General features: G+C 34.4%; 1 protein-coding gene across 1 annotated transcript in view; it reads right to left on the minus strand.

The window, feature by feature from the left end:
* Nucleotides 1-1,982: 1,982 nt before the first annotated feature.
* The window catches only part of ZNF804B (zinc finger protein 804B), a 492,414-nt gene continuing 474,574 nt past the window's right edge, over nt 1,983-19,822 (minus strand). The window contains exons 3-4 of the mRNA XM_054564193.1: nt 11,499-11,629; nt 1,983-5,631 (exon numbers count right to left, since the gene is read on the minus strand). Of these exons, the coding sequence (XP_054420168.1) occupies nt 1,983-5,631; nt 11,499-11,629 (3,780 nt within the window). The remainder of the gene's footprint in view (nt 5,632-11,498; nt 11,630-19,822) is intronic.

Below are 19,822 nucleotides of genomic sequence, written 5' to 3' on the forward strand. Positions count from 1 at the left end.
ATTATTTACAATAGCCAACATATAGAGGCAACTTAAGTATCCACCAATAAACAAATGGATAAAGAAGAGGTGGTACATATATACAATGAAATATTACTCAACCATAAAAATAAAGGAATCTTACCATTTCAGAGAACATGGGTGGGCCTAGAGGGCATTATGCTAAGTGAAATAAGACAAACAGAGAAAGACAAAAACCATATGATTTCACTTATATGTGCAATCTAAAAAAAAGAATAAATGAACAAACAAAACAGGAAACAGGAACATAGATACAAACAAGTTGATGGTTGCCAGATGTGAGGAGGCTGGGGGGAAAAAGGAAAAGAAATTAAGAGGTACAAATTGTAAGTCATAAAAACAGTCACAGGATGAAAAGTACAGCATAGGGAATATAGTCAATAATATTGTAATAATTATGTATGGTGTCAGATGGATACTAGGTTTAGTGGGGTGAGCACTTCATAAGGTACACAAATATTAATCACTTTGTTGTATACTTATGTTGAAACTAATACAATACTGTATGCCAATGTTAATTCAAAATAAGTTTTAAAAATAGATAAAACAAAATGTCTATTTTGAAAAAATGCAACAATGAAGAGTAAATGAGATAATGTGGGTGAAGTGCTTAGCCTGGCTCCCTTGACACATAGTAGATCTTCAGTGAGTTCAGCTCTCTTCCCTGTGGAGCCAAGGTTGAATAAAGTGCCCGTTACAGTCAGTGGTAGAAGAATTTGCATCATAATACACAGTGGTGGATAACTAACCACCTCCATTTCTGTTCAGCTTAGTTTTCTCTGAAACCCATGCTTATGAGGAATGTAAAATCATACAAGTTTTACTTTCATTTTAAGAATATAATGTAATAAACCAAACTCGAGGGCCATTCAGAAAGATAAATGTAAAAAATACAATTTCTGTGGGCCAGGAGACATTTTGAATAAATATTTAAAATTACATGAATGGTGATTTTATTCATCATCATTCACTGTATTTTATAAGTATCTAGTGTAATTAAATAAAACAAACCAAATAGTTTTTAACATTTTCCCAGTAAATATCACGTAAAAATTCTGACATTTCCAAATCTTTACCTCTCCCCTTATATAGTGGCTGAACACAATAAGATTTCTGAGAAGAATAAAGAAAACATATTATTTAGTCCTTTTAATATTTGAAAGACTGACCAATATATTCAAAATGTTATTCTGAGTATATTTTATTTTGCGTTATCAAATACTAGTGATAGTTTTTGTTTTCTTATATAAAAATTAAATATTCTTAATTTTATATGTCAGTGATGGTTACAATTACAAAATTCTCTTCACGTAGATATGTGTGAAATAAAGACAACCCAATTTTTCACAGAAACTCAATACTACAGGTACAATCTGTGGAAAGATTGCTTTTCATTGAAGAGTAGTTTTTTCCCTCAATCAGAAAATTTCTTGCTAACTCTTATTTTCCATGAAAATATTGACTGAAACAAATTATATGGACAGAAAGCTTAGTTAATAGTTAACCGTAAAAAGTTATTTTTATTAATTATTCATTTTACTGATTTTTATTGTTATCTGGTGAATAAAACCAAATGTGCATTCATTCATTCACTCATTCAACAAACACCTAGAACATACAGTATTAGATCCCATTTGATTAATATTAATGATCTGCTTGAATGTTTTCTGTTATCATTTTATAATACTATGTGAGAATTCATCTAAAAGGGATTTTTAACATTTTCCCCTCTCCCTTTCCCTAAAATAGTTTTAAATTTGTCTTATTATTTTTTCAAGTTACAAGAAATTCCTAAAATTCTCCTATTTCAATACTGGTAATTCCGTTCGTATTTATATATTGGTCACATTTTGAACTGGCACCAATATTTAAATCTGATAATAATCAGATAGAACACTTATATCATTTGGTAGGTAGTGACAATTTGTTTTATTTATCCCCAAGGGAGGCTTTAACACTTATTACTTCGAGGGCGCTGACACATTTAAGGCCTCTTTCACTCCATGTAGCTGTTGCATCTGACTGGAGCAAGAATGATGGCAAAGATCTTGACCTTGAAACACTGGTTGAATTAAAGGATTCAGGTGGATGAGAGAAGCTGGGGCCGGGTTTAAGGGAGGGCCAAACAACGTGGGGATGAACGCTGCAGGGGGCAGGGGCTGAAGCGCTATGTGAGATGGGTGGAAAGGGGCAGCAGTGACTAAGTGCAGGGGACCACCCGCCATGAAAGCCGGGTGTGCGGGGATGATGGCTGGAGTCAGCGGTGAAAATGCGAATGGAGTGAAATGTGGCTGTGAAAGAGGATGCAGGTGAGCTATAGGGAGGTGATTACTCTGGGAGTTTAAGGAAGCGGAAACAGCAAAATGCTGCAGGAACGTGTGGTGGATGGTGGTGAAAGAAGCGTGCTGGTGAACCGGGACTGCGGGCACCGCTGACCCCGCGGAGAAGGCCGCCGGCCCTGCAGCAGGCAGCACTCGGAGGTGCTTTGATAGGAGCTGTTTCTGCATGTGCTGCTGGGCTTGCAGCTGAAGGAGCTTATATTTATCTATTTCATCAGGAGAAAACGTTACTGGCTGTTGAATTAAAGGAGGAGAGAAAGATTTATGACACAATTCTAATTCATCCACTACTTTGTCATGCTTCTGCATAGTTCTGTCATAGTAAGAGTCTATATTGGCCTCTGCATGATTCGTATGCATGCTTCCGTCCAGCAAGTTTGGGTGTACTTGGTCCTCTTCGGTCTCTGTTGAATCAGTAACACCAGTGTATCTATTAGACGAAAAAGCACCAGGGAAATCATTTGGCACTGGGTCACAGCTTTGAATGAAAGGTTGGACTTCACTTGTTAAAGGTTTTGCTTGTTCTTTTGTTGTTGGGTTCTTTTTCATGTTGGGTGGCTGAGACTCTGCTACTATGTGAATTATACCTTTAGAAAGATGGTTATCACAATCAGTGTCTACTAAAACAGTAAAATTATTTGTCTGTGAACTATTGACTTTGTCTTTCTCAGTAGTTCTTCGAATTGCACTGCCTCTGTCATTATTTCTTTTACCTGGGCTTTGTATTTTTTCAGACAAGGGCAATGCTGGTCTGTTGCAGCCTGGTGGTGTAAATTGAATTGTGCATTGGATTTGTGAATACACTTCTGATTCATTTTTACAACTGTTTGAAGAGACCTCAAAATTAGTTGGTTGTTCCTGACACTTCTTGGCTTGAACTCTTTCTAAAAGGCATTGGGCTGTCACGGAGGTCTTCCCTCCCTCTGTGAGGTTTAACTCTGTGGTTTCTGAAGGGTGGTTGGGACAGTTCCTTAGAAAGCAGCTGATATCTCCGGAGTGACACTGAGTGGGTTTTCTATTTCCCAGATCACAAACCTGAGGACTGTGCAAAGACCGTTGACTTCTTCCACTTTTATTTACATAATAAATCCTCTCTCTTGAGTAAGAGCCCAATTGGCTGTGCAGAGGTCCCTGGCAAGCAGCTGGTTTTCCACTATTCCTACCGCAGAAAACCTGTGAGCTAGTATCACACTGGGTGACTCTTCTGGATTTTGGCCCTGGAGACTGTGGTTGATTTTTGCCCAGTTTATATCTTTCTCTGCAGTGACCATGTCTATGTTTTGAGTATTTTTTATTTTTAAACGATTCCCACAATTTGCAGTTCCTCTCTCTCTGTGTTTCCGACTGCAGACAGTCACTCTTCGCTACCTCACCAGACAGGCAGAGGCAGCTGTGCTTTCGGCGTTTCCCTTCGTGCATTTTAGCTGAGTTGTGTTCTCTTTTGCAGAAGTACAGCAAATTACCCCTGCCATTACCATGGGACCTCTTACTTGAACAAGTACTCGGTGTTCTGTCAGGGGATGTGTGTAAAGGGCTGGAACATGTATCTAGAGACAACTTTGGGGGACTTTTCTTATAACTTTGGTTTCTACACCCAGACACCCTGTTGGTCATACTGATGTGGCTACTGTTCAAAATCACACTGAAGTCCTGTCCACGGTCACTCTGACCCCTTACTGTGTAAGGACTGGAATTCCAGGTGAATTGACTTCCATCTTCAAAATCCGAATGAGGATCACAGGGAATCAGTTTATGCTTTTTAGTACTGGGGATGTAAGGAGTAAAAGACAGGCTCTTATTTACATCATTTAGAACTACCCTTCGGCAGCTTCGCCAGTGGGCCCTTACGGGTCCCGTGAGTTTGCTGTCACTGTTGTTTCCTACACAGTTCTTTACAGAGATATCAAGGTAAGCAGGCACTTCAGGATTTTTCATTTCTAAATCACTTGCGCTAAAACTGTGTTGACTCATGGTTGGCTCAGAATTATTGTATCCCAAATTATGTTTTCTCTGGAAATTTTCCCAATCTGGATTAGCTATCATCTTTGGTTTCAGAGATTGATTATCTTCTTGGATCCAATTTTGTGGGTCTTTGATTAAACCTGAGACTTGGCTCTCTATTTTAGTCTTCATTTCTAAGGGCTCCTTAATCAATTTGGTTTTTAAATCCTCTGGATCATGGCCATGCTTTGCATTCCGAGAAATCTTAAAATCAAAATATAATGGGTTGCAGCCGTAAGAGATACAAGGCTCCGTTTTGGTAAAGAGCAGAAGCTCTGTGGGCCATTGGAGAGTGGTGTGGCCATCCTTGCTTTGCACATGCAGATAAGGCAATGGTTTGGACTTCACATCACGTGAACATGCTTCTCTTATGAGCCTTTGCACATTTTTGCTAACTCTTTCTGTTTCATCTAAGGATTTTTCTCTCTTCTCCTTTCTGGAGTTGGAATTCTGATGCACTGGATCGTTTTGCTCACTTGGCTCTAATGATGGAAACACATCCAGACATTCAAATATCCTGGCATCACTGTGCTGGTAAACGTTTGGTGGGCCAGAGGAAGCATATGCTGGGCATGTGTGATTCATGCAGTTTTCTGAAATGTTCTTCAATGTATTTCTACTTTCTTTTTCTCTACTGGAAGGAGTAAAATCCACATCTGAAAGGTGAATGTTAGAGTTTGAGAAAGAAGTATGAATGCCAATTGAATCTTGTAAGGTTTCAAGAGATTCGTTTTTGTTTCCCCAAATTTGAGAGCTTATGGAGACGCTATTGTGTAAAACACTCTCCAGACGGCTTGATGAGATACTTATATCTTCTTCCTTAGTGAGGCGTGTACCCTCATTTGCAAACCTGCGGCACTTGCATTTCTCCACTGTTCGTTTTGTTTTATAGATGGGCAACTTGTTACAGTCATGAGTTTCTTCTGTATTCTCACTAAAAACTGATGCTGAAGATTCTAATTTTACATGTACTTTTTTGGAAAAAGAAAACGATACTCCTGTCCGGTGATTTGCATTACCGAGATCTGAAGATGTTTGTGGCACCCGCTTCCCAAACAAATAAAGTCTGTCTGTTTGTAACTGGTGTCGATTTGGCATGGTAGACCGCTGTGTATCGGAAATGCTCCTGGGGAGGTTCTTGCCTTTAAGGAGAAGAGCACTCTTCACACAGGATGCTTTTCTGCCATTCTTAACTGGGAAAATTCCTTGCTGGAGTTGCTCTTCAATGGCTACCCTGGGGGCTTTGTATGCTGGTCCATTTCCAGAAACACTGTAAATAAAATAAATATTAAAATGGTTAAGACATTAGATCTTATCCATATGTGAACATTTCGGAGTGTTTCTATGGTGGGTCATCCTCCTGCTTATGAACTCTCCTACTGTCATGTGACCATTTCATTGCACTTATAACTCACTATATCTATGTTTCAGAGTGGCTATTTCTAAATTGCATCATTTAAGTGTATTCTTTTGAAATTAGCCAAAAGCAGTAGCAGGTGGATATCCTATTCTAGATCTGCCAAAGAAAAATAAAGCATTGCATTTATGTCACAATATATGTCTTCCAGAACATAACGATTTTTGGATTATAGATTTAAAATTCTTTCACAGAGTTTTTCAATCAGTGCTTTTAGATTAAATAAGAAATTAAATGGAGTTAAGTCATTTCCAAAGTATAAAAATATATATTTAATTTGTTTATTTTGTATAAATTCTAGAATCTTATAATTTTTGTATCCTCAGTTTTAAAATTATTTCATGTTTACTTCCTTTTAAATTCAAGTGGTTAGTTCTCTCTTTATGACTTCTCAATATTTTGACTAATTATAGTAAATGTATAATAAAGTAACACATTTATAAGTCATTTCAATATCTTCAATGATCTTGAAACCTTTTATTTTGTTTATTAATCACCAAAATATTTTTTCTATCTTTTGTGTGTATGTATGTATATATACGTAATCTTTTAGTAGCTTTGAAAAGATTATTAATTTTATTGAGCTTAATTAATAATTCAACCAGAAAATGGGAAACAAGTATACACATAAAAGATGAAACTTTTTAGATTAAAATGATCTCTTTGAGGTTCTACGTATTAAACCTCTACTACAAAACATGGCCTTGGGCGGGGGGCTGGTCGGGGGGAGGCAATGCAAATCACATCTGACTGTTTCTGTTTTGAGCTTCCTTTCTTCTTTCTCTTCCTTTTCTTTTTTCTTCAGCCTGTTTCAATATGTATGTGTCTTTTCTCTGTTTTAGAATTTTATTTCATTTTTATTCAGTCATTGTGCTAAAATATACAATGCTACAACTGGCAACTTTTCCACGTGTAGTTAAATTCTAATGGAGAAGAATGCTTTCTGAGCCCTTGGTCTCAGAAATTCTTCCTGCCTTCACTTATAACTATTGGGCCAATAAGCATAGAGTCACAGTTCATTGGTCCACCAAATTTCATGTACTTTGCTTCATTTTCTTTACATATGTAATGTTGCAGAGACATATTTAATCGACCTCTTTTTATTCATTTCTGAAATGAATATGCTTAGGCATTTGTATGATTTTATAATTTTTCATTTTTATTAATATATTTTATTATATTATTATAGAGACTACATTTTGTTATACTTATTACATATAATAAATCATATTGATAACGTTTTCCCAGACCAGAGTTACAGATTGATTTCTTTTGGCTAATTTTTGCTAGTACTTTCGAGCACTTTTGATTCCACTTTATTCAGCCCAGATATTTCTTCTCCTTTTTCTCTGATTGTTGGGTCTTGCCTGCCCTGTTTTCTTGTGCTAGAATTTATGTGTTAAATTTATTGGCTCTCCTGAATATACATTTTAGGTCTTATTATTTATTTTGGTACTCCAGTGTCTTTAGTCTTTTTCTTTAGTTCAGAAAAAAAGATTACTGTTTTTAATTTCTATTTTACTGATTCAAAAACTTATTATGTCCAATCTGTTGTTTACTATGTCTATATAAATTTTAATTTATAAACAGTAATTTCAGCCACCATTCAGTCTTTAATAATTTCATATTGACCCTTTTCATAAATTACCGGCTATAGGTTTAAAATTATACCTTGAATCTTATCGAATCTAAATTTAAAAATTTTATAAAACTATATTATTTTCCTATGGTTACTGTTTCATAATGAAAACTTTCCTCTTATACATTACATTTTGACTCTTGATTTGACTCTTAAAAAATGTTCTTTAGAGAGGGTATTTACACCTATTTATCATGAGGAATGAGGAAGAACATTCTAAGATGCATGGGTTATTGAATATTACTTTTGAACATAAAGGAAAATAGGATGCAGAGAGGTTTACTTAATTATTGGTCTTTTAAAGTACCTGAAGCCTGGGAGTGGAAGGATGAGGTGCAGAAACAGCTGCAGCACTGAATTTTGCCTCAGTGCCAAAGACCTTCTTTTCCATATTTGTAGCTGCTCTTTGGATTAAGTAGAAGCTATATTTCTGTATTAAGTTACCTTCGCCAGGAACTTCATTCAATCTGATATTATCTGCACTAAGCTTAGCAGGAATTATTCTAAAAGCTCGGTGTATAAATATGATTTTTTTACTTCTCCTGCTTCCATTATGATGCAGATGCTTCACTGTTTTTATAGTCTCTCACTATATTTTTTCCTTAATAATATTTTTACTTATTATGCTGGTACTCTTTTGTGCCTTTTCTTGCTTTGACTTATGTTAGTCTAAATGTTCTTTTCTGTATTGCTGTTTTATTTTGCCATTTATCTCTCTAATGTGCAAGCTTCATCCTTTTATATACTTTTGAACATTTTAAAGCTCTTTGCTCTTATTGTTTTTGTATTATATTTTGCTTTTCTTGTCCTCAATTTTGTGCTCACTATACAAACCAAAGTACATTCATCATTATATTTTCTCACAAGTTTTAACATTTTATTATCATTAATTTTTTGTACCTCTTATTTTTGTGCTTAAACTTTTGACCTCATTGTTTTATGAACTTGGATTTCCTTATCGTTAATCTAACTTATTTTTGTTATTTCTTATTTTTGTTATTTTGGAATATTCTGGTTTTTTTACCTTTGTGATGTTTTAAATAATATTAATAAACATTTATGCCTTATAATATAATTGAAGGCTTAATTTTTATTCTTCTATCCTTATTTATGATTTCACTCCCTCCTTTAGAACTTCTTTCAGTTTCTGTCTGTGTTTTTCACCTTATTATTTTTATTTATAGTAAAATGACTATAGAGGTAGCCCTTTAATTCTTATTAATGGATTGTCCATTCCAATAGTTCTCCAAAAATTTTAATTCATGACAACTCAACACATGCATGATTTCATTCTCTCTTGTACAAAAAGTATACCTTCCAAACAGAAAACAAAACATATCAAAACAAGATGATTTCTTTATATCATATAATTTCCCAGTGTCCCACAGCATTTAGCTCTTATATAAAAACCTTCATATTCTTAGAATCAGTGGCCCTACTCTTTTTAAAATTTGCAAAAATGTCTATATCTAGGTGTACTATACTTAGACTTATACATATAGACATTTACAAACAGTTTGAATCTCCCTGCATACAGTAACTGGTCTTGCTGAGAAACCAAGTTGGTTTGAACTACCCAAGAGATGGCCAAATTTGACTGCCTCTTATAAGATCCATTAAGAGTTTCAACCATCATTTTAAAAATTAGTCTGATTAAAATATTCTTACTACTATCAAACTCACCTCCCTTTTCCATAGGGTCATGAAAGAATCCCCATGTTATCTGTATCATCCTACTCAGGAGCTCTCGTTATGAGAATAAAGGACAAAGAAAGTTGTCCAGGAAAGGAGCAATACAGTTGAATTATTTTCATTTTATTTCTTACTTTCATTTGCCAATTCTACTGCCAAAATAAAATATTTAATAATTCTATTACATGAATTCCCTTAGGCCATGAGGCAGCTTAAGTGGAGAGAAAAATTGTCTGGAAGGCAGATGGTTAGTAGTAAAAAAATTAATTAATTAGTTTTCCTAGTCTCAAGTTCTGTAGCTGGAAAGCTGAACACCTATTGTTTTCCTAACAATGTGACCAGGTGGGGATCTAGAAAGCCTGCCTGCTCTGTCGGGACGTGCTTAGATTTCTATTTGTTTGATTAATAAGGTTTCCGGAGGGACAGCTAACCCCAATAGGGTGAATCTATCAATTTGGTTTAATTTGGAAGACAATGAGGAGCTCTGCAAACTTAGAACTTTTAAACAAAAGCACCATCACCTTTGTCTTCATCATTATCAAGGCTCCTCTGATCCCTTCTCTATTTATCCCAAAAGAAAGTATGGAATGAATGTGTCAAAATGTAGAAGTATGACTACTGTCATAATAAAGAAATAATCTAAATCATGTTTATTAAGGCTACTTAGATTTTTTGTTGTGTGCCCTTAAAGGACCTGTCTAAATGGTGTCTCTTCATAGTGAGCCTTGTTCTTTTTTTTTTTTAAATAATCTGACTTATGGCATTTCATAATTAATCACCCAGGAATTAATATCTAACCTAGATTTTTCTCTTGGAAGCTACCATTATAACAATTAGATGTTTTTTCTAAGCTCTCTTTTGACAAGGACTATCTAATATCTCATTTAAAATGCTTTGAATAACATATTTAAGATCCTCAGTGCGTTTTAAAGAAAAAAAAGGTCAGTACCAAATGTGTGTCCTATCTCTGTGACCTCTATGCATCTTTGTATTAACCTCACTACTTGGTATGTGGTTTTCCAACCTTTACTTTTCCTTCATACCACATTTTTCACTTTTAACATAATTATATTTTGTGTATTCTCAAAACTTAAATTATCCTAAGATAACTGATGTACAAATACATGTATATATGCAAGATTAATCCTGAAAATAAATATTTTTTATAATCAGATCTGACGGTCTAATATTATGGTACTATAATTGAGTCCTTCACTCTCATGTTAATTGTACATCGCTTTTTAAATTGAATTTATTGGGATGACAATGGTTAATAAAATTATATAGCTTTAAAGTGTACAGTTCTATAAAACATCATCTATGTGCTGTATTTTGCGTTTACCACCCAAAGTCAAGTCTCCTTCAATCACCATTTATACTCTTCTTTACCTTCTCCCATCTCCTCCCCACCTCCTTTTCCTGCTGGTAAGCACCATTCTATTGTCTCTGTCCCTGAGGGTTTTGTTTGTTTGTTTTGCTTAATCTCTTCACCTTTTTCACCCAATCCCCTAAACCTCCCTTTCCTCCGACAGCTGTCAGTCTGTTTTCTGTATCTTTCAGTCTATTTCTATTTTTTTTGTTTATTTTGTTCTTTAGATTCCATATAAGTGAAATCATATGGTATTTTTCTTTATTTGGCTTATTTCACTTAACATGTATACTAATTTTCACTTAAAAACAGAGGTTTAAATTCTGGCACAAAGCTATAAATTTCACAATTCACTGGGTTGCTGGCAACGACATTAATTAGCTACATTGGTGTTCTATGTTATGATTCATATGAATGCAAGTCAAAATTTGCAAATTTAATTGAATTTCAGGTACCAAGCTCATAACTTTGAAATATTCAGCAGTCTGAACTATGTGAAACTTTTATTTTTCGACTGTGAGAATATGTTACTCTATCCTTGCTATAATTATCAATATAAATGGTAAATTTAAATATATATCATTTGTCCAGATAATAAGAGTGTCATTTATTCTAGATTCAGGTATATACAGGGAATGTACAAAAGATTTACTTCCTCCCAAAAAAGATGCATTATTATTTATGGTTTTTAAAATTGTTATACAAAATTTAATTACTTAAATGCTATATAGGTCCATTTGAATCAACTGAATACAATACATGCTAGTATGTTACAATCATTCTTGGATCATTTAACTAAAGAGCACATTAAATTAATGATATTATGAACAGAAAAAAAATCAGATGCCAACATAATTAATTTATAAACCTTTAACTGTTAGGGACATTTGCCCTCAGACATATCTGCTGATTAATTATAATTTGTTTGTGCTGTTAGAGTAAAACAAGTAAATTTATCATTGAAATTTCCTCAGAGGTTGAAAAGAGTTTTGAACAATCTGAGATACCTCTAATTCTTACCATTCAGTCTGTTGCCTTAACTCAGCCAGCTGATGAAGTCGTTTAAGTGCTTTTTCTTGTTTCTTCTCATCTTTCCATGACTTGGAAGCAACGTTTCGAGCAAATTCCCGTTGCTTTAATTCTTTCAGTCTCTGTGGACAAAGAAGAAAAACAGAAAGAATGCTATAAATAAGTAATATATTCTTTTCCTTCCACAATGCTCCCTATTAAATTTTGTCCTGAGTGCACAGGTGACTTTCTGGACAGGGGGAGTAAAAGCACCTTCTCCCTCGATACTGTTTTCTGTTCCAAGATAAATTTAGTTGTCAGCTGGGTTATTTATCAAAGCTTGTCACAATCACTACAGAAATGTGCTACAAAGTTGTACCCCAGTCCTTGCTGGGTCCGCCCTGGCTATATAACTGCAAAAATACGTGTGCTTGTGAAAAATATAAATGGGAAAAATGTGCATTATGTGAATAGGTATGAAGGGAGAGGAGATTATGGGACGTACTTTCTTCTACCTGACATCCCAGCCCTCTTACTTGTAAAGATACTTTTATTCATGAAAATCGATGTTGTTAAGTACATGGGGCGAAATGAACTTGTTTTAATAAAAAGCGTCTGTTACTGTGAAAGATTTAGTTCAAAGCTCTGAAGGCAATTCCCAACTCACTTTTTTTTCCTGGTGGAAATATTTATCCAATGCAGATTTCTATATTGTATCTGGGAGGACAAAAATGGGTAAGGGATTTACACTCAGGATAGATGGTTGGCCTTGCTTGACCTAAATTAACCTACCCCCTTTTGTATTAATCTTTTCTCTAAAAACAACAGGTTTACATGCAGATTGGATTATACTCATTACCTGTTTGGATTTCTACTTCAGCATCTGTTGCTAAGCACAACCAATGATATTGAACAAATTGAGAAATAGCCACCAATGAGTATCTTGAATGAAGTTTGGGGCTTACTGAATTGGGAGCATAAGTGAAGATCAGCCTCTGTTAGTCCATACAAAGTGATTTCAAACTGCCTGAAATCCGTATCCATTTAATTTATTTCCCAAATCAACTATAAAAGATGTTTCCCAGGAATGGTAAAAACCACAGAGCTATCAAGTGAGGCAATAACACTGTAGTAGACTATTTCCCACCCAGAGGGCAAGGGCCTTGGCCTTTAATGATCATTTGCTTCACTAAAGAGAACATGCCCGTGGAAGGCAGTGGCCAGATCCTGCTTCTAGGCTAAGTATCTGAAGAAGGAGGCAGGCCAGTCTTTCAAAAAGAATATTCTGAGTGCAAAGAACAAGAGTTTCACAGATCTAGAAGCAGCCACGGGGAAAACAGTGGAGTCAATATGAATTCAAGTTTTGGCAAAAACTTCAGAGCATTCTAAAAAGTAGAAACTTTCAAGAAATTAGATTATGGCTCTTACACTATCAGGAAAAAAAACAAAAACAAAAAAACCATCAACAGTTCTCTGGAACTGACAGAGAGTTGAAGCCTTAAAGGACAGCTACGGTCAGAAGACAGAGAGAGGGTTATAAAATCCCCACTTCTATTTCACTTCCTACTCACACCTTCTGAGCCTCCAAGTATATCTCATTCTTGGAGAACAGTCTTATTTCATGAACAATAACAATGACCTTTTGGAAAATTTCCTACACAATTTAAAAGCCCACATAAAATGCAGCTCAACTGTGTTAAAGAGAAATGTCTACTTTGGTAAAGAGAAGAGGGTTTTTTTAAAACTCTCTTACTACTGAATGTAAAATACTCTATATTATTTTCATTTAATATTTGATATTATGAGTATATAAAACCTGAATAGCCTATGAGAGGAAGGTAATTCTTTTACAACATCTGATACCTAGCTCACTGGAATCTTATCTGAAGCTTCCAGGTATACCTGTTTCTTTCACTAGCTTCCCAGATTTCGGGACTGCACCTCTATCTCTGAGTTATAGGCATGACTGAGAATTCTATATCTTTCATCCAACAACAAATATTCTTAACTTCTACTATGTAATGAAGATATAACAATTTAAAAATCAATTCTGTTCCTTTCAAGGGAGACAGGCAGGTGAACAAATACAAATACAAACAATACAATATGATAGTGTTGACTTTCTTAATAGGCATGAATATCAGATACTTTGAAGCATATAGGAAAACTTAAGAGAAACTTGGGGGTAGGGGTGAAGATTTGTTGTGTTGAGGAAGTTAGCAAAGTTAAAATGCTTTTAAGAACTACACTGAAAACTGGAAGAAAAGGTTTTGTTTTAAGATATCTAGCCATAGATTTGGCTTAAGGAATGCTGGATGCTCAAGATTTCACAGAGGGGGAAAATACAGAGATCTACAGATAGATCCCCTTAGCTTTCAGCATACTAAATAGTAGTACATGTACATGAGGAAATTATTCCAGGCCTAGAAAAGCACCAGCTGAAAATATTAAAAGCAAGAATGCCTAGCATTCATATGTGGTCAGGAATAGTGCCATTTCTTACCAATAAAATTGGTAAAACTCATGGGACATTGAGTATAGAATTCAGGGAGGTCTTGCTTCAATGGAGAATAATTAACCATAGATTGAGTGCTACTTTTTATTTGCCTTACAAGCCATAAAAACAAGGAATGAATCTGATTCTAAGTAGCTTAGCTGTGCTTCAGAACCAAATTAAAAAATATTTATAGAAATACAAAAATAGCAAAAACAAAGAAAAATCAATAACATCTAATATCGAGTCAGAGATTATCAGGCATGTAAAGAACCAGGAAACACAGACAAAAGTAAAATAATAATAATAATCAACTAATCAAGACCAAAACAGAACTGATGCAGATGCTAAAATCGTCAGAAAAGTAAATTAAATCAGTCACGACTCTATCCCATATATTTAAAAAGTAGAGAAGACATTGTACCTATTGGACAAACACGTAATTAAAGTCTTTGAAAAAGAGGAAGAGGATTTTTACAACTATAATGAGTGAAAATTTTCAAATTTTCTGAAAACCCTACACTCACAGATCTCTCAACAAACCTCAAGCATGGGAAGCGAAGAAAACTACATCCAAATCTTTTCATAATCACAGTTTTCAAAATCAGGAAAAAAAGTGAAAATTTTAAGAATATCTAGAAATGACATTATTTCTGTAGAGAAAAATAAATAGTAAAATGGCAGAGTAATTCTCACTGGAAACACTTCAAGTGAGAATACAGTGAAGTGACATCTTTAATTTTCTAAAACAATATTTAAGACTTGCCAAAAGAAAGTTTTATACCCAGTGAAATATCTTTTAAAATAAGAGAATATGAAACAAAGACATCAGACATGGAAAGCTGAAAGAATTCAACGGTGGCTCATCCACATGTAAGAAACATTAAAGGATATTATTGAGCAAAAAAGAAAAAATACCAGATTGAAATATATGTCTATACAAAAGTATGAAGAACACCAGAAATATTAACTACAGGAAAAATAATGCACATTTCTTATTATTTAAGTGTATTAGGACTGTTTCAGCAAAAACTATAGCTATGATTTGGGGGTTTATAACAAATTTTTATGTAAAATGTTTGACAATGACAGCAAAAAGTTCAGAAGGGAAGAAACAACAGATAAACTTGAATGGTCTTATTTATTTTATATATGAAATGGTACATTAACAATTGAAAATGATATGTTAACTGTGATATGTTAAAGCACTGCATTAGATACACTACAACAACCATTAAAATAGTAAAACAAAGTGTTTAGCCAATAGAACAACAAAGAATATAAAAGGAAATAATTATATTTACTCAATTCAAAAGAAGGCAGAAAAATATAAAAAGGAAAGTAAAATTCAATGGACAATTTTACAACCTATAGCAAGATAACTAAAATCTAAACATATCACAAATCAAATCAAATGTAAATGGTCTAAATACTGGAATTAAAAGATTGAAAGGTCAGTTTGGATTAAAAAAGCAAGTTCCAACTATATGTTGACTACAAAAACAAACTTTAAAAATAAAGACTGGATTAACAGAAATGGATGTAAAAAGATTATAAATTTGGAAAAAATCTGGAAAAAACTATACCAGGTGATTATGCCTATTATAAAAGACCTTTCCTAGAGTTGATTTGCCTAATGAAAAAAGGATTGTTTGACCCTGGACAGATAAGGAGAACTTCTAAGAATCCAGAGGTCAAATTTTGCCAATCTCATATTTTAGCTTGGGTTTTCTCAAGTGTCTACTTTTTTTTCCTGATCTGACAAAAATACATTTATTTAAGCAATGAGATGTACTATAATTATAAGTAATCTTAATCAGTTTGAACAAAAAATAAAGCAGTTAGAGAAATAATCAAAGTTCTTTGAGGGTATATAGTAGATCAGCTCTTACTGAGAAGAACACAAGACAAATAGGTATTTTTTTTTATTTCAACCTCACACATTTACAAAGAATTTAGAGAACTTAGAAGGCAGAAGGAAGACAAAGCATAGCACCTAACAGCATGGGGAATAAAACAAGGTGCCTCATTCCCATAGGCATTTGGAAGGTAGACAACACAGAGTAGGTTTTAAGAGAAGGATTCTAAAGTCAGTTGGACTGAATTTGTACCTTGTTTTTGTCGCTCACTGGCTTTGAGACTGAGAAAGGCACTCAATCTTCTCTAACTTCAGTTTGCACATTTGTCATTTTACAAACTATCTGTTTTTGCCTCGTAGAGTTCTTAGAATTATTTGTGCTAGGAAAGGTAAAACACTGAGCACAGCACCTGGTATACAGCAATTGCCCAGTGAGCATGAACTGTTAACCACTTTTAGAGGTAAGGAACAAATTTTATGGAACTTTGGGAAGCAGGATGAATAGGAACTCTTTTTAACTGGCAATGGGGAGCCATTAGGATCCCTTCATTCATATTCTTATTGGAAATAGAGGGTTTGAATGGTTTGCATCTGGACAGTTCTACAAAGCTGGTAAATGTAGTATTTTCTAAAGGAGAAGACAGAAAAAGGAAACATGTTGGATACATGACTCATCTTTGTCTGGAATAATTTATACTGCTTAACTGAACCATTTGTAATTTCTGTAAGTTTAAAATCATATGTCACTACTGAAGAAAATTATAAAATTTGGATTCAAGAATAATTTGTTATCAGACTTTTTGCTAAAACTTATTTGAAGTTTGTCCTTGATTATTAGTATTCTACTATCCAAAATAGATATCAATCAGAAAAAAGAGTAGATTAGTATTTCCTAGAGAGAAAAAGGGACATCTAGGTCATGTCCCTATATTTTTCAAAGGCAATTGAAAGAGAAATGGCAGAGCAGTGTTTCTCCTGATCCTGAAGAGAGGCTACCATGGTCTTTGCCAAGATCAAAAGCAATGCAATACAGTGCTGATGCAGGGGGCAAGCTTTCACAAAGAATTTTATCCTCTCTCAGCAATAAATGAAAGATGGCTTATAGAAATATATTTGCTAAAATAAATTTATGAAATACTTGGAATTCAATTTTCTTCTTAGGTTCGTTTTAAAAGCATAAATTAAGTAATTTTTATTTCCCTACCTGCCAATAAAAATGCTCATCCCTTGCATTGCAAGTGGATTTCTGCTGTGAATAAATGAAGAGGCAAATGGATCAGGTCAGTGAGTCTCTATGTGTTGCTGGTGCTATGCTTACCAATCAAGATGCACACGTCCAGTGACCATCTCTGTGCAAGTTCACTGAAGCAGAACACACATGTGAAATGAAGTTACTCAAGTCTAGCTATTTTTCCTCCCTTAAGCAGAATAACTCCTTCCTTCCTGTACTTCCATCCATAGATTCCAGGGTATTTTTGCAGGCATTAATTGCTTTTCTTCACAACACAGCAAAACACCAAAGCAAAAGGTCAAAATGATTAACCTTGTTTTAGAGATAAAGAAACAAACATATGGAAGGTTAAATGACTTGATCTGCACCAAAAGAGAGTGGAAGAAAAGAACTGTGAATTGAAACAGAATGTCTAATATTTATAAGAGGAAGGCAAAGTCTAAATAAATTATGTAAAATTCAACACATGTATAATAGTTTCATTTTGTGGAATTTAAAGTTTGGGATACTGTTCATTATTTAGAAATGCTTTTTATCAAATGATTTGAAAGACTTATATAGGTCATTAACAATGACCTAGAATAGCAGAGGGTATAATTTAGACAATATAATCAAGATATGAGAATTAAATGATATAAAAGTATTATTTCTCAGAAAAATCATCTGTGTTGAAATAGGATGTTCCTTATTTTCTGCTTTTTTTGCATGCCATTATCTTTCATGTGATCTGGTAGCTTTACAAACACAGATAATGAAATGAACTAAAATACTGCTTAAAAGTCCCTCATCTTAGAAGCTATAGTTTGAGCTACTAAACAGGATGATTTCACTGCCATGTTCTAGAGTGAAAGCATCTGAGCACATCCCCTCTGAAGGGACCACCTGCTCCAAGAAACAATCATGTTACAAGCAAGCTAAGAATAAGTAAGAAATGATACTCCGACTCCATCCTCTTCTTCATAAGAGCTAAGTTAAATACTTCACAACAGAATATGGAGAATTCATCTCACATGTGCTGAAATATAAACCGCTGGACTCTGAATCTAATTTCTCTGGGCAGCCTGCTCTGCTGTGACAATCAGGACATAGAGCAATTTTTCAGGCTCATTTCCGGACCCCTTAACCAGCTGAGTCCTATGCTTAGGAGAGATATAGTCCAGTCTGAAGACTCCATGGCCTCAGCACTGGTTTAGGGATATTTCTAGAGTCCAGGACAATCTAGAAATGTGGTTCATGTAAAAGAAATTTCTTCATAACTCAACTAGCCTGGGACCCCTCCATGGCGGAGGGTGGGGCATATACTCAGGTGCTAAGGTATGTGTCCGAGGTGAGCCATCACTTCCAAGGCCCAAGACCCTGTGAGAAGTCCTCAAATGGCAAATGGACAGCTCTAGTGTCCCCATTACTTCTCAGAAGTTACTCAAATTCTTTCATCCTTTAGCTATTATGGTCAGTATTTAAGTTAGCTGCAGTACCAGATACAAACCTTTGTTTGGGTAAATTACAAGGTTTATTTGTTTTCTGCAACATGGCATAACCAAAGCTAGAGAACTGTAGTGTCTTGGAAAGCCATATTATATCAGGTAAGAATAGAGCTGATACTATATCAAAATCAGTATCTCTAATGACTGCTGTTGTGAAATAATTAACAACATTACAAAGGAAGTCCTATAGCGCTGAGTAAGTGGGAATCACTGTTCAGACTGGGTTAGTAGAAATCAAAGGGCTTTTAATCTCTACTGTTCTCCTCCATGTTCACATAAGATTAGAACATATCTGCCACATTAGAATAACAGTAATTCCGATAAAGTATGTGCAGAGAGTATGTTCAGGTCTGGAGAAGTCCAGCATTTCTGGAATGAGCTCATGAAAATTCATTGTTTAAAGACTTCAGGAAGACTCACTGAATCAAGCCTATCTGCTAACAAATCAAATCTTGACTATTCTCCCTGAATAGGACCCACAGAGCTATTAAGTGCACAGCTAATTTTTGGAACTCAGCAGGTTAAAACATTTCTTATCTCAAGTGTTAAACTGGCATTAGTCACAGAAAACAACATTAAGTAGATATGGGAGTCATGGTCTTTACTATACTTTGCCTATCTTTTCAAAGAGCTGCTGCTAAACAAAAGGTTAAGGAAAATACTATAGTTAAGTCAAGAGTATCTGGATGTTCCAATAACAAGGATCATCATAGTTGAAAACACTAAAAAAGACTCATTGGTTTTATACTCATATATACACAAATATTTGGATTATACATATGTATATATGTATCTCAAATTAAACTGATAGGTGCTTCTTTAAAACACTTTTATTCTGTTTTTGCTTTTCAAAAGTAAAACTCAATTTATTAAGCGCATTGTGGGAAGCTTATGTCACATGTATCATTGCGAATTGCAAGAGCTGAGAAAAGAGATTTTAGTTGAGTATATACTTGAAGGAAAAAAAGATTTTAGGCAAGGCTGTACAAACATTTTCTTCCCTAATTTGATTTTTGATTTCTTTATCTCCTTAAATAACCTGGACTGTTATTCATCTTTATAACACGAACTTATTTCCTAGACTTATTTTGTTGTTTCTTTACAAAATATATAAGTAAAAACTTAGTTTTTAACAATTGTTTTCTATAAGTTTAATTTAGTTATTTTCTCAATAATTCCTTTTAAAAAGAAATAATTTGCTAGGAAAAGTATTATTTTATGATTAAATTATTTGAACAAAAATTTATCAACATTCATTGCTATTTCTAC

The sequence above is a fragment of the Pteronotus mesoamericanus genome, unplaced genomic scaffold (assembly GCF_021234165.1).
Source record: "Pteronotus mesoamericanus isolate MK-2021 breed Mesoamerican mustached bat unplaced genomic scaffold, CSHL_Meso_final scaffold_85, whole genome shotgun sequence".
NCBI lineage: Eukaryota > Metazoa > Chordata > Mammalia > Chiroptera > Mormoopidae > Pteronotus > Pteronotus mesoamericanus.